General features: G+C 42.8%; 1 protein-coding gene across 1 annotated transcript in view; it reads right to left on the bottom strand.

The window, feature by feature from the left end:
• CABYR (calcium binding tyrosine phosphorylation regulated) overlaps positions 1 to 16014 on the bottom strand; it is a 298157-nt gene that overhangs the window by 195258 nt on the left and 86885 nt on the right. The window contains exon 3 of the mRNA XM_086965648.1: positions 8560 to 10098. Within this exon, the coding sequence (XP_086821774.1) occupies positions 8560 to 10098 (1539 nt within the window). The remainder of the gene's footprint in view (positions 1 to 8559; positions 10099 to 16014) is intronic.

Genomic DNA, 16014 nt, shown 5'->3' with positions numbered 1-16014 from the left:
ACACCAAAGAACTGAAAGTAACCAGAGACTTCAAAATAAATCGGGGGGTCAGGCAGGGCTGTATTTTAGCGCCATTTCTTTTTAACTTATATATAAACGGTCTTGAGGAGCATCTTTTAAAAACAAATACGGATTACCCATATATAGGGAGAAAGGGCGTTCCTGTGCTGCTCTACGCAGACGATGCCGTCCTTATTTCCAGAACTGCACTTGGCCTCCAGATACTACTTGACTCTTTTCTCCAATTTATGAACTCACGGGGCCTGTGTATCAACAACACCAAGTCATTTGTTATGAAGGTAAGATCCGGCTCAAAAAAATCCTACCCCTTCTCTGTTAATGGGGAAAAAATACCAACAACAAAAACTTTTTCATACCTTGGTGTATTGTTTGACCATAAACTAACATGGGGTCCCGCACTAAGAAAAAAGAAAGGAGAAATAACGAGGACCAACGCCGCAATAATTGACTTTGTGCGCAAAATGGGTAACACACCAGTGGCTGCTCTGATGAAATTATATCAAGCCAAAAGCACCGCTGTCGCCTGTTATGGGAGTGTTCTTTGGGGCTTTGTCCCTGCGGGCGACCTTGTAACCACTGAAAACAACTTTTTAAAACAAGTTTTGTGTCTACCAAAGAGCACAGCTAAATTTTCCACTTATGAGGAACAGGGCATGCCACACCTAGGGGACAAGATCGCCGTAAACCCCCTGTTATGCTGGCTAAACTGCTGGCTAAACGATGAAATGCCATTTACCCAAAACATCCTCCTCGAAGCACTCAACTGGTAAGGGAAACTCAAGATACCCTGGTTAAAATACATCAGAAACTGTCTTCAAAACCTGGGTAGGCTGGATCTTTTTCTGACACCACAGCAAGTATCCAAGCATGATGTAACATTTGTAAAAGACACCTTTCTGTTGACCCGACAGCTTGCTAGGGAAGAGACTGAACTGAAGAAGGGTAGTGTGATGAGACATGTTTTAACCAAATCATGTATACAAATTGAACCATACCTATCCTGGCCTATCTCCAGATATGAGCGCTTCCTGCTGACTAGATTTCGTTTTGACCTATTTCATCAGATGCTAGCCGTGCCCAGTGGAGCCCATAGGGGACAAGTGTTGCCAACTTGCGGCTGCGACAATAAGTCTCCGCAAGATTTGGCACACTTTTTATTATACGATACCACGGAAAATGTTTTTAAAACCTCTTTTTTAAAAACTGAACTTTGTGCAAATAAGGCCAGCACTACTTTATCTCCAAATGCTGCACTGTGAAAGCACTTTGTTTATATGTAATTTTTTTAAAACAGCCCTGAAATTTAGAAAAATTATGGAAGGCTAATCCCCATCTGAACTACGATACCCCTGTAAATATGTCTCTGATATTTAGTATACTTATATTTGCTCGAGAAATTACATGTTATCTTGTGACCCCTTGTTACTGACGACTTGTCTTTTTAATATATGATTTGTATATATATGTATTTTACTGCACTTTTATGACTGTATTGCACACAGTCGAATAAAGAAATTTTGAATTGAATTGAATTGACATAGCAGTTCAGGCCTAAATAGTAGGTGTTCAGCAATTATATAGGGAATAATGTTCAGCCTCGAAAAAAGTCAGAGTACAAAAAAGATTACATTGTCTAAGCCAGAACCTGGCCCTCAGGGCTCAGCATAGGATAGAATCTAAGTTATTAGGATCAATCAGGTGTATTTGCCGTTGGTGTTGTTCTTGCCTTCATGTGCTTCTCCCTCCCATGTTGTTTTCACTTTCATGTGCTTCTCACTCTTTCCCCCCCAGCCCGCTGGGCTTCATGTACTTCAATACCCCGCCCCAGTACTCTATATTCTTTCCATGTGTGCTTCTACCGCCCCCACCCTGTGTTGCTCTCACCACAATGCAATGTTTTTCCCCTTCTCAACCTACACACTTTCCCCATTTGCTCCTGTTACCAACCTCTGTATGTTTTCGTTTTTAAATTTGCATTGATTTACAAAGGTAAACTTACACTTTTGTGTAAGTTTACGACTGTGTGCTATTCATAAATATATGTTACTAGTAGTATCTTTACAAAAGCGGAGTGTCCGCACACAAAAAGAGGAGTGTCCTATATGTTTATGTGCGGAGACTCCGCAGTCATAAATATATTACTTATAAAATATCTTTGTGAATAGTACACAATCATAAACTTACACAAATGTGTATGTTTACCTTTGTGAATCAGGAACTTTGTTTTTGTATTTACTGATCACAGTGGTACCGAAGCGAATGTCCTCATTTTGTACACAAAAAAAGCATTTAACTCAAATACAAGTTTATGCAAAATATACACACATAATAAATGCAAATTTGTAGTGGGTAGCCATACTTATAGTCATTGTACACACATAAGTAAAATAATGTTTTGATTTCAATTAGCCTAACTATTGCTGCCATATTGACAACAATTTATATGCTAACATTACAAGGCCTGTTTTACCACGTTGAACTGATGTTTTGCACAAGAAGATTTTCTATCCCACTGCAGATGCTATACGTTTCCAGAAGTAATCTGTTAGTTAGTGAACAGACATTTGTTATGTATTAGACACCTGGTAGAGATTCTCATCTGGAGGAGAGGAGATGACAGCAAGTTTGATTCATGGGATGAACTGTCTTTAGTGCTAGATGAGGACGAAGTATCTTTTCAAGTACTTATTTCTAGGGTTCACTGTGAAAACGCTAGAAATTAACCCCTTCGAAGCTAATGACGAGCTGGGCTCGTCATGGCGCTTACCTGCCGTGCGCGGATGACAAGGCCAGCTCGTCATGATTTATGGTGTTTTACTTTTTTCAGCGCAGGACGGGAAAACGCCTAGCAGCCATGTGGTTAAGGAGTATGAGGGCTCCCAGGATTTTTTGAAATCCTATTGGACATCGAAAATGAGGATCTAACAGATGTTTCAATGTGCGTTTTTTAAAATGTATATTAGCGTGTGTTCCTAGAGTAGGTTGACGCTTTCTGAAGATCCTTTCCGGGTTTTTTTTAGACCACATATTTCTTCATGAGGGATTCTCCTTTGAGCCATAGTCCTTTGTAAAAGATGTCTGCTGATGTATAGCTAAGAATACTTTCCAGTTTAATAATTTATTGTTTGAAGTGTTGTGGCTTTATTGGGTTTCTGAACTGACACCAGACTCCATTCTTATTTTAACTTAGATTAGAGAAATTCCTTTATGGAACAGACTTGTTACATTATCTGTATTTTGACTATAATATGTATTAATAGTGCATTTTGCTTGATTTTGAAATATCGACTAAGGGATTATTTGAACTTGTACTAATGATGGCTAAAGACTGACATTTACAAGGTACAATAATTATAATCATTAGAATTGTTAATAAAATGCTTTAACTCACAACAATTCTCTTATTTGATTATTGTGGAGCCGCAAATGGACTTCACTGTACATGGTGTTTGATGTTTAAGATTGCTTCTTTTTTTTTCTCCTTGTTGACGAACAAAGGTCCATACGAACAGTGGCAGGGGGTTAAATAATGATTACACCCAAAGACTGAGATACAAAAATCCTTGCGCCATCAAAATATTAAAGCAAATGGCGCCCACATCATTTCCTGGCATGCATACATGAATACGCATGCATGCACCAGTGATATTACACCACCAACAGAAACTGTTGTTTTCACACGTTTATATATATATCTTACAATGCTTGACAGCCTCAGAAAAGAGCTCAAAACGAAAGTATCACCAACGCCTTGACAAAGAGTACAGATCCCATAGGCGCGAGCTATTGGCTTTGCTAATGCTTGTAACTCTCACTAAACCACTCACTTTATTTAAGTTTGTGGCCCTTTTAAGGCTTGGTATGATGGCTTGTCCTATAACGGGACACAGAGTGAGGGTGATGCATAGTTAAGTAGTTTGTTTGGCGTTTAGAGTATTGTTAAGCCTACCATCAAAATATGGACCATGCCCAAAACTGCTACTGTGAAGAAAAAAGCAAAGGTGAGTTGCATCATACTCTCTCGCCAAGGAGCCCAGTCTAAAGTTTATAGTTCGTGGTACACAGGCTGCCAACATCCATTATGAACACGTACTCAAGGGGCAGGGAAGGGAAAAAAATGACAAAGCGCATTCGCTTGCTCCTGTTGAATCTAGCGTGTGGTGCAGTTTGCTTCGTCCCTCCAGAATCTCGGTTCCAGCTCGCCCTTCCCTACCCTACCCTATACTCATCTTTGGTAGCAGCATGCAGGACAGCTTTTCTGCCCATCCTCGCAAACTTGTGTATTCATGGCTGCTCTGGTCAGCTCTATCACATGGCTGATGCAGGAGGAGCATTCTAGTGTGGTTTCCAAGTGAGGTGACGCTTTTTGCTGTTCATACCTGACCTTAGCATTGAAATGTTAAGTCTGCAAACCAACATTTTGCCCCGAAACATGTAATATACTTGCCAATACGCTTTGCACACAAATGTTAAAACTGTTATTGAACTTCCATTGTGTGTAATCCTGTTACCAATTGTGCTCAAATTAGCAAATGCTGTAAAATCTTGCCTATCTAGCTTGACTGCACTGCAGAGTTACGGATGATAAGTATGGTCCTGTGAGATGAAAGTGCCCTTTAGTATCTGAAGAATTCGGACTGGGATGTGCAACTAACCACTCAGAACCTGCGTCATCCCAAATCAGGGCTAACTAAACACAGTTAAGTTAGTGCTCAATTGTTCTTGAGAAGACCCAAAGGTGAAAAGAGTGGCAATTGAGAGGCTAGAACACAAATGGGATAAACAGGCGTGCATTCTCCTCCACTCCCATCTACAGAACAGGTTAAAATGGCAACAGGTCAAACATTGTTGCAGGTGCTGCACCCTTGAACAGTACACTAGTCCAGAACGTATGTGGCCTAACGGCTAGAGCGGTTGCCCTCGAAGCTGGCTAAACGGGTTCGAGTCTCAGCAGGGACACTCAACATCCCGAGATTGTGGGCAAATCCCTTAATCTCCCCATGCCCAACAAAAATGAATGTGTCCGTCTGTAACACAACTGGTACTCATGTAAACAAGGTAACAAGGTTACGTAGGTAAGGGTCCCTGAACACAGGCTGCAAAGCTATGGATGCCTCTACAAGCAAATGTGACATATTTTTGCCTCACATGTTGAGAGGGCTTCAAATCCAAACCTAAATTAGCACAAGTATTGAAGAACACACGCTTGCTCGGAGTTTGGATATGTGTAAAGATGTGCAAGTGAATACAGCATCTGAATCCCACTTAACAGATTCCAACGCGGAAGTCACAAAAAGCCTGAATAAGTGGACACTACTGTTTCTTTAATAAACCAGGAAACATTCCAAAATTCAATAACAGAAATGCCAATGGGGCTGACATCAGACACAAGGCATTACATAATCAGCAATGTTCCCGTGGATTCATGGCAAGTTCTGCAGAATGAGGTGATGGACTTGATGAGAAGTAAGGGCGCCATGGGCCTATTTTGGGGAAGAGACTTCAAAATGGTAAAAATAATTCACTTCCAAGGGTGTTTTTTCAGAACTCCAGCATACAGGATCAATAAGCAATATATGGAGCTTGGTGCCATTTTAATGAAATAGTCTGCCAATAAAACGACTTCCTAGTATGGCCCAATTTCCATCCGGTTTACACATGCCTATTACAATTGTTTTGCTATGTACGGTTATGTCATGTTTGCAGCCTGTGCCTTAATCTTCATGTTGTGTAAAACAGTTGTTAATTCTAAATGATCTCCTGGACATGCAGTCATTCCCTTCACAAGACTTAATTCCCCTTTATAAAAATATTATCAGCCACGTAACGTGTTACATAGGAAATCTTTGTTCCCACACGGAGAGTAGGAGGTAACACCTCAAGTATTTCACCTAATATAAAAATCGTTAATACAAAACTTCTTGAGGTTATTTTAGTGCCCATGTTGCCCATTAGTAATTTGGACTTCTTTTGGAGAGGGTCATCAAAAGATTTCTAAGAGGTTGTCTCATCCTTAACTTATCAAGCCATGCTTCATCATTTGACTACCCTTCACACTGGAGTAGGAACAGTGCCACCTCAGTGGACTCAACTATTCATAATCCCGGGAGTTTTTAGAAATCTGTTGCCAGGACAAAATCTAAGAACCTGTTGATTTGGTAGGAATGAAGTTGTTAAAAATACCTTGAGGTAAACCCAAAACCTGCTCTAATAAAGAGTACCTCTGGAATGGTTAAAAATCGAACATTGAGTTATAGCGTGAAAACCAATGAATCACTTAATCCCGGATTAATTATTTTGTTACCAGCATGTTTCGACCCCTATGCTAGCCTAAAAGGTCTCGGGTCTTCTTCAGGGTAAAAATAATTATAGTTAGTGATGTAGACACACTGTGCATGCACGGAAAATACTCAACCCCTACCAGTTCCCTCGTGCTATTTGCACCCGCTGAGTAAATATACAAATTAAAAGGAAAAAGGAATGTTAAACAATGATCCAGTCCTTCACATTCTCAACCAACAATGAACAAAATGTATTTCAAATTTTTTAATATTTTAGTTTCACTCATGAAGATTCACTCTACGCAAGATCTAGCACATTTAGAACAAGGACAAAATGGGTTTTGGCTTGGCTGCCAGTGTGAGAGGACTCACCCCAAACTTATTGATTTTTACAGGAATTCTATGGCCCGTTTTGTCAGCATCCTACTTTCCAAACTAATGACCTTCCACCCTATTGAGCTTATTAAAGCCAGAAGCAACTATTCAAAGAAAAAGCGCCAAATGCTGATGAACCAGGCTGATAGAAGAGAAAGACATGGTAACATTTGATTTTGAAACCTCCATACAATCCATGACCTTTCCCTCCACTCACATATCACCATATCGCTTCCTGTCGCACCCCAAATTCACAGATGTTGCCCTAATTCTTCTTCCTTTGTGTTGCACCCCAAGTTCACAAGTATTTTGCTTTAACATTTCTTTCCTGTCACAATACAAATTCACAAATATTTTGCCCTCACTCTTCTCCCTTCCTGTCACACCCCAAATTAATTTAGCACGTTTTTCAGCAGCCTTGAAGAAGCCTTTTTAAACAAAGGCATCTACTCTTGTGACCAGAGGCCAAGAACATGAACACTTAATACCGAAGGGGAACTGAGAGAGCATCAGGCCAACAATGGTCCGTCCATTGTCTGTTACAAATGGCCACATTTATTGGTTTCTAAATGTATTGAACTGCCATCTCATTAGGTACGAAATAGCAGAACCCTGCATAAAGCTTACTCTGGTTCTGTTCAACTCTGTGGACAGTTTTCCTTAAATTAGGGCTGTCTAGCAAATATTTCTCCACTCCTAACTGAGGGAAAGCTATGCTTCTTGAAAGTTCGCATGATCTGTGAAAAGATAGCATAACAGCAAAAACCACTGTTCACTATATATGGTACAGCATTTAAAAACAAGACAGGTGTATTCTGGACAGCCTTTCTCCAGCGTAAAGGTCAAATCTTTTCTCATCTCCAGATTATATGCATCACTGAAAGAGGACGGACATATTGACATGGCCTATGTTCGCAAAAGCGAACCACTAACTGATGGCGAGCGGAAACATGATTGTGCCCAAGTGAAAGACACCACCAGTAATGCGCATTGTAAGCTCACACAGTTCTATTATCTACACCATGCTTATTTCACGCTGCAGCGTTTGCATAGCATATTTTCTGACTGCGAAGACGGATGTGCCAGATGAGGTACGACCAAAGCTATATTTCTCTACGTAACGTGGGAATGCCACAAACTTGAGGTCTACTGGGCTGGGGTGGTGTGGAATCCCTGGAGGGTCACTGGAGTCAAGCTAGAGAGAATGGCTTGCAAGTGTCTCCTTAGCCTTCTGATAATCCCAAAAATGGGAAGATGAGTCATAGACTTGCTTTACTGGGGATGGTGCTAGATGATTCCCTGGATTAGCCCGGAACCTCTCCCCCCCCCAATTGCAGAGGTGGCTGACTGACCTACAGGAATGGACTGTAGCAGAGGAGTGTAGGCTGAAAAGAGTGAAGACTAAAGAGAAGGCAAAGTGAGACTCAGAGATATCGGAGGTGATGTTGGAGAATTTGGTGACAGCGGAGGAGGAGGAGGAGGAAGGAGACCCCTGAAGGTGCCCCCTGCTTTGGATACAGGGTCCCCATAGGAGGATGTGCACAGTTGGTAGTGGTGAGAAGTAGGCTAAGGGAGGTGCATGTCCCACCTCTCCCTCCCAGAGTAGAATTTGGAACAAAATATGTCTGCTAGATGGGGGATCTGGTCTGTGCTAATGAAAGATGTAATAGATGGGAAAAGACCCAGGTGTATGACACCTCTCAGTGATGCCCAGTCTGAGCTTCTCATGGCCTGTACATCGCATATGTGTATTGGGGATCATGCTGCACTGTTGAACTGTTGAAGTGGTTTCTTCTTTTTGTATTTTCATGTAAAATAACAATAAAGACAATAAACAAAAAAAACATTGTGAGCAAATCTTTATAATGGCAAATGTTCTTACCTTGGTTTGGCATGAGTCCTTGCTGAGGCATATCCGAAATACATGCTTGCTGCATAGCACCAGACTGGATACTCTGGTAAGGATATGTACTTCCATAACCTTGTGGCGAACGATCTTGCGGCCTAGAACCACCTTGGCTTGGGATTAGAATTTCCTGAGGAATTTGCTCAATATACATTGGACCTCCCTGGTCCATCATATAATTACCAGGAGGTTGGTAAGGAGGTGTTGTACAGGTGGCTTGACCTATTTCAGGGACACGTTGAACCAGCTTGGGTTCCACATTAGCATATGTTTCTGAAGTGGCCCTAACAATTCGGGCCATGGTGTTATCTTGTGCAGGCACGTATGCAGTAGTTGGTTCACAAGGAGGTTCGTAGTAAGTAGGCGTTGGCAAGATCTCTCTGGCTTTAGGCGAAGGCTGCCGTCGCGGGGTTGTTGGCACAGAACATACCTCTGGAGCTGCAGTTGGAGTTGCAGTTGGAGTAGGAGTAGGAGAAAGAGTAGGAGTAGGAGTAGGTGTAGCAGGTTGAATAGGACTTGGAGGTTGAGTTGAAGCTGGTGGTGTAATTGACCTAGTTCCGGGAACAGGCGGGGTTAGAACAACACAGCCATCAATGTCTGAGCTTTTGGGGCGTGTAACTTCAGGAGTCTTACTCACATCAGATGGTGTAGGGGGACGGGAAGGTGGTTGGGAAGGAGGAACGGAAGCAGGGCGGGAAGCGGGTCGTGAAGCGGGCCGGGATGCAGGCGGAGACGTTGGTTTTGAAATGCATACATCTGGTGTGATAGGGCGAGGTGGTACTTCTGCGGGTGGAGAGACTGGTGGTGTCTGTGGCCTAGAAACTGGTTTATCTTCTACAGGACAGGCATCAACAAGTTCTTTTTTAATGTCTTCCGATTTTATTATTGGCTCTTGTTTTAGTATTGGCTCTTGTTTTATTATTGGCTCTGGCACTACAGGACAAGAATCAGGTGTCTCTAGTTTTATCTCTACATGTTTCTCCGCTGATGCTGGTCGAGAAGGTGGACGAGAAGTTGGCTGGGAGGGTGGACGGGATGATGGACAGGAGGGTGGACGGGATGGTGGATTGGAGGGTGGACTGGAGGCTGGACGGGAGGGTGGACGGGAAGGTGTACGGGAGGGTGGACTGGAGGGTGGACGGGAGGGTGGACGGGAAGATGGACGAGATGCTGGAGGTGGTTGCTGAGCTGGTAGATCCTCATCACATTTCCAAGGATCATCAGGTGCAGGTACTATTGGGCCAGTTGTACACTTGACCTCCTCTTTTACTTCACAAACATCTGCTTTTTCTGCAGACATCTTACGTTGTATGGGTACTTCGGGTACACACACACCAATGTTCGAAATCTCACGGTTAACAAATGGCTTTTGATCCGTAGCACAGACGTCATCAGGAGGCTTTCCCTCTAGTAATGGAGCACACACTTCTGCAGCTTGTACCACCGTCTCTGTAACAAGCGTGGAACTCCTCTTCGTATCGCATATGTCTTGGTTTTCTTCGGGCCATGTTTCAACTATGATGAAAGATCAATATGTTACACAGAAATACATTTTTCACTTCCTTAAAAGCTCTTTTAAATTATATGTATTTGCTAAATCCTTATAAAACTATTTCAAAGATTACCGTTCTGCATTTTGCTAAACATTCCCAGCCAGAGAAAAAATGTAAACTTTTTTGCATAAATGTTCATTCTCTTACGATAAATTCTCAGCGAATTACAACTACCACCACCTGGTGAAGAGACCATAAAATACTGATCAAAAGGGCTGCTTTTGAAGGCTTGCAAATAGTAGTGTGCTTATATGTCCCAGTCCTCCACCACGCCCCTCCTTTCCCTTCGCATGCCAATCAAACACCTCAGGTCTGTCAATGACTGGCTGGTTTATACTGAGACCCGCTTTGGCGTCTCATACTGATGTTTGGCCGTAATTTGTCTTGTAAGCCTTTCCTTTTAGAGTAGGTTACTTAAAAAAGAGACTCCAGAACTTCTTTTCTCCATACTGCTGCACAAAAATCCCGTCTGGTCTGTTTCACGGCTAGATTCGAAATGCATTTCCTAGTGGAACTGTCTTTAACAGCTGAGAGATAAAGGCAAAGGAATATTTATAATATACCAAGAAACTCTTGCACCAGCGCTGCTGACTACTGAATGGTGAGCAGAAAGTGAGAATTCTGTAAGGCAAAATGGCACAGTCTGTGTGACAGGCTGTTTTTCCACCATTCATTGAGGGGTTAATACCGGCAATTCTACAAGGGTGGTAGTGGTACATCAGAGGGCAAAATGATTTAGTTACCAGGTAGTAAATCCTTCACTGTTGTATGATTTGTCCACTGCATGTCGAGAAGGACCAACGTTGCCTAAAAAAATCTCTCTGCAACTAGATGTCACGTACAATGCTCCCTGAAGGTTCATAACAAGCCAGTGTTTCACAAACTATGGATCACAAACAGATTTTTGGCGTGTCACGAAAGTCTAAGCAATAGGTATTTTTACCGATTCGGTAAAATACCGATTCAGTAAAATTACCGAATCTGTATCTTGACATGTAGGTAGCACTGTAATCAGTGCTACAGGGGTTTAAGAATTCGTTATTTACCACCAACTAGAAGTTGGTGGTAAATAATGAAAACCCTTTAAAAAGCATTTTTTTTGCTTTTAAAACAGTGCCATGTTGCAGACATACATGCCCTAAGGGCATGTATGTCTGCAACATGTGCACCCATGCACAATTGAGGGGTGCAACAGGGTGTCAAAGTGACACCCTGCCACCTTTCTATGGGCCCGATGTAGGTAGCCCTTTACCGATCCCAATCGCCCGAAAATACCGATTTTCGGCCGTTTCCGATCGGTAAAGGGCTACCGAGATGTAGGGGCACATTTTCGGTCATTTTACCGAATCGGTATCATTACCGAATCGGTATATTTACCGATTCGGTAATATGTACCGAATCTGTAAAATAATTACCGATTCGGTAATATTTACCGATTCGTTAAAATTACCGAAAAAGCAATGTAGGTAGAAAATTTACCTTTGGCACATGGGTTACAGAATCGGTATTTTACCATGGAATACAAATCCATGGTAAAATACTGATTCCTGTGTACATGCACATCTGTGCATGTACACATGTGCCATGTGACAGACAGACGTGCCCTTAGGGCATGTCTGTGTGCCACATTGCACAAATGCCCGTTTTGGGGGTGCTAGAGGGTGTCAAAGTGACACCCCCTGCACCCTTGTGAATTCTTTAATTACCGATTCGGTAAATACCGAATCGGTAATGCCTAATCATTCCTATGGGCTTCAAAGCCCATTGGAATGAATGGGCATTACCGATTCGGTATTTACCGAATCGGTAATTAAAGAATTGTTAAGGATTCGGTAACGAATCCAGATGTTGGGACCTACATCCCATTTACCGATTTTGAAATACCGAATCGGTGAGATTCGGTATTTCTAAATCGGTAAATGGGATTTACCTACATCGGGCCCCAAGTTTCCCCCAATTACCGAATCGGTATTTACCGATTCGGTAATTGCCATTCATTCCTATGGGCCTGGAGGCCCATAGGAATGAATGCAATTACCGAATCGGTAACTACCGATTCGGTAATTACCGAATCATACCGATTGGGTATTTAAATCGGTAAAATTACCTACATCCCGATTGCCAGTTCTTAAATACCGAATCGGTATGATTCGGTATTTAAGAATTGGTAATCAGGGATTACCTACATTGGGCCCTAAGTGGGCCCGATGTAGGTAAATCTTTTTTACCACTTCATAAATACCGATTCATACCGAATCGGTATTTAAGAAGTGGTAAAAAAGAGAAGGGCAGATGTAGGTAATTTTATTTTAAAAATTACCGAATCGGAAGTAATCGATATTTACCGATTCGGTAAATACCGAATCGGTAATGCCCATTGATTCCTATGGGCATTGAAGCCCATAGGAATCAATGGGCATAACCGAATCGGTATTTACCAATTCGGTAATTACCGATTTCTGCAAGGGTGCAGGGGGTGTCACTTTGACACCCTCTAGCACCCCCAATACTGGCTTGTGTGCCATGTGGCACACAGACATGCCCTAAGGGCATGTCTGTCTGTCAAATGGCATAGGTGTGCATGCACACATGTGCATGCACACCTGGATTCGGTATTTTAACACCCAATTGGATTGGGTGTTAAAATACCGAATCTGAAAGGCCTGTGGGACTCAGAAGAGTCCCACCTACATCTGGAAGATACCGAATCGGTAAAAATACCGATTCGGTATTTTACAGATTCTGTAAATTTACCGATTCGGTAAATATACCGAATAGGTAAATACTGGCCCCCTACATCTCAAAGTGCCAAATACCGGTCGGAAACGGCCGATTTTGGCCGTTTCTGACCGGTATTTGCCACCTACATCGGGCCCCAATTCAGTAAAATTACTGAATCTGTATCTTGACATGCCCCTACATCCCAAACTCCAAATACCGGTCGGTAACGACCAAAATCAGCCGTTACCGACCGGTATTTGCTTTCCTACATCTGGCCCTTAATGAGGAGGGCAGTTACATTTTGAATTTATCTTTGTCACATTTGCTGCGCTTCTAAGGCAGGGGTTTTGTCAGGATATATTTGACCCACTGTTGCTTATCATTTTAACCTGGGGATTGGCGTTTACAAACTCCTCTCACTTTGCAGTCACAGAAAGAAGAGTAAAGTGGACTGTGAAAGGAAAGGCAGTAGCATGTCATTTTTTGTAACACAAATAAATGTAACCTGTAAATGAGCTGTACACATCAGCAGTTAAGAACGCTAAAATGCAGGAAATTAATATGTAATTATGAAATGTGATGGAAACAAAGATTTTAATAGGATCAAAACAAATCAAGACACTTTGGGGCATATTTACAAGCCCCCTAACTCTACCGCAGTGTCACTTTTTTTGACGCTCGGTGGCATAGCAGCATTTCCCATATTTATAAGTTGGTGCTAAGCGACTTCACGTGGTTTAACACCACCTTCTGAATATTTCCATTCCACTACAGTCTGCTGTGCCAAAGGGGCAGGCAATCTGTGTTACAGTGGGCGTTCCACCGCAACACCCATTGCTTTATGATGCTGCACCAGATATTAAAGGCTGGAGCAGCGCCAAAAACTAAGGCCAGGTAATATGTGGTCTTAAGAGGGCGATACAAGAAATTATTAATTTCTCCTAATTTATTGCTCTTTCTATTTGTGATACATTCTGCAGTACACACAGAAAAATACATCGCCATTATTGTTTGTTTATGTGCAGGAAGGCACCTCTGCAGCGCAAGTACCCTAGCAATATGGTGCAAGGGTGCCTGCGCTGGCGCTAAGCAGCTTTTTCAGGGCCAGCGGAAACACAGGTGCGCAGTATTTCTGTAAATACAGGGCATCCCTGCATTTTGAAAATGTCGGAGCGGGTGTTGTCAAATTTATCATAACACCATAACACCGTGATCCGACGTTTTCTTGTAAATATCCCCCTTTATTTGGTGATGCACACTTGATAAAGATTCACTGAAACCCAATTTCCACACAATACCATTTGTGTGCAATGTAGTTTTGTCGGTAAAACTATTTGTGCGAATTCAGAGCAATATCTATTATTTCATGTAACGCAGCAAGACACCTTACTGCGATGCATGAGAGAGGGCAGGAATGCACCATATCTATCAAAAGATGGCGCATTCCTGCTCCATGGCTGCGATGGCACACAAAGTGCTACCTAGTGCCAATGCAGGCACCCTTGAACCATGGTACAAGGGGGCCTGTGTTGCAGAAAATCCCCTGAGGCTTTTTCCTTTTTCCTCGTGAGAGGGGGGAATAATGTAGTGCACTTCTAAGTGCGCATGTCGATTTGGCCGGTTGTCCTAGGGTGGCCAAGCAGACATGCGCACTTAGGTTTCTCTAACCCGGCAGAATTCTACAGTAGGGTTAGAGAAAGGTACAGACTTCCTTGTGCCTTGAGCGGAGTGTAAAACAAGCCCGCTCTGGTCAATCCCCACGCTGCTCTCATAGTATGAGAGCAGCGTCTGCATTGGATGGGGAGTCTGTTGCCCCAGGAACTGTCGGCGGCAGCAGAACGGGGCAAAGAAGCGTGAGGCAGCTGCAGCAACATGCATGTAAAAAAAAATATTCAGCCCCCCACCACCCTCGCCCCCCTTTAGATGCTCCTGCTGCCATGCCGCCCCCACCACTCCACCCAGATATATACTGCACATTCCTGCCTTTTTCTTATGCCGTAGGGCAGAGCAGCGGGAAGGCCTGCGGCTCTGCCCCACACCAAAAACTCATAAATGAGGCATTCTAGGCTTTGTGTCACCCTTGCACCGTCTTGCGTGGCGCAAAGGCGACACAAATCTTTGATAAATATTACCCTTATAATCCATTTCAGTGGGAAATGTGCTGCCTGTAAATAAAAGTGTGCTACCACAGACAATTTGGATACATAAAAAAATTGCCCGTCTCATTTCCATTAAAGGTAGGTGGGTCGCACAAATTTGGGAATCACTGCATTAAATAGTAAAGTCCAAACACACTGGATTTATCCCAGCATAGAGATACATTCTAAGAGCACCCAGCATTGATCATATTCTGAGGTACATTCTTCAGGTTGATCTAATCTAGGCCACAGCCGATTACTTAGGTGGATCAGGCTGCCTAGAAATTCTTTGGGATTGGGAGAATAAAATATATTCATCCAGGACCATTTCCATGACCTATTGCAGAAAAGAAGTCAGTACTGGTGGTTGCTGAGGTTTACTAATTTTTGAATAATCCATTAAAAGGGGCAGCGGTATTTCAGTTCCCCCCAACTCAGCTGTAAACAAGCATTTACAATGCAATGGTCTCTGCATTGTTAAAGTTAGAGCTAATGGCATTGCTCATGACATTATTTTTTATTTATGTTTTTGTTTTTAAAACATATAAATAAATGGAAATGTCATTTACAATGCCAATAGCTTAATCTCTCACAAATGCGAGACCTATTGCATTTACACCCACAGTGCCACACACACAAAGCCACCCACACACACATACAGAGCCACCCACACAGAGCCACCCACACAGAGCCATTCACGTAGAGCCACCCACACACACACAGAGCAACCCACACAGAACCACCTACATGCACACAGAGCCACCCTCACACAGACCCACCTACACACACATAGAGCCACCCTCACACAGACCCACCTACAAAAAAAGCTTTCCACACAGAGCCACACAGAACCCAACATACACACAGAGCCCAACACACACAAACACACAGACAGAGCCACACACACACACAGAGACAGAGCCACACACCACACACACAGACAGAGCTACACACACACACACACAGAGACAGAGCCACACGCACACACAGACAGAGCCACACACACACATGTATTCCAT

The sequence above is a fragment of the Lissotriton vulgaris genome, chromosome 4_1 (assembly GCF_964263255.1).
Source record: "Lissotriton vulgaris chromosome 4_1, aLisVul1.2, whole genome shotgun sequence".
NCBI lineage: Eukaryota > Metazoa > Chordata > Amphibia > Caudata > Salamandridae > Lissotriton > Lissotriton vulgaris.
The sequence above is the reverse complement of the archived record's forward strand: the minus strand, read 5'-3'. Positions and strand labels throughout refer to the sequence as shown.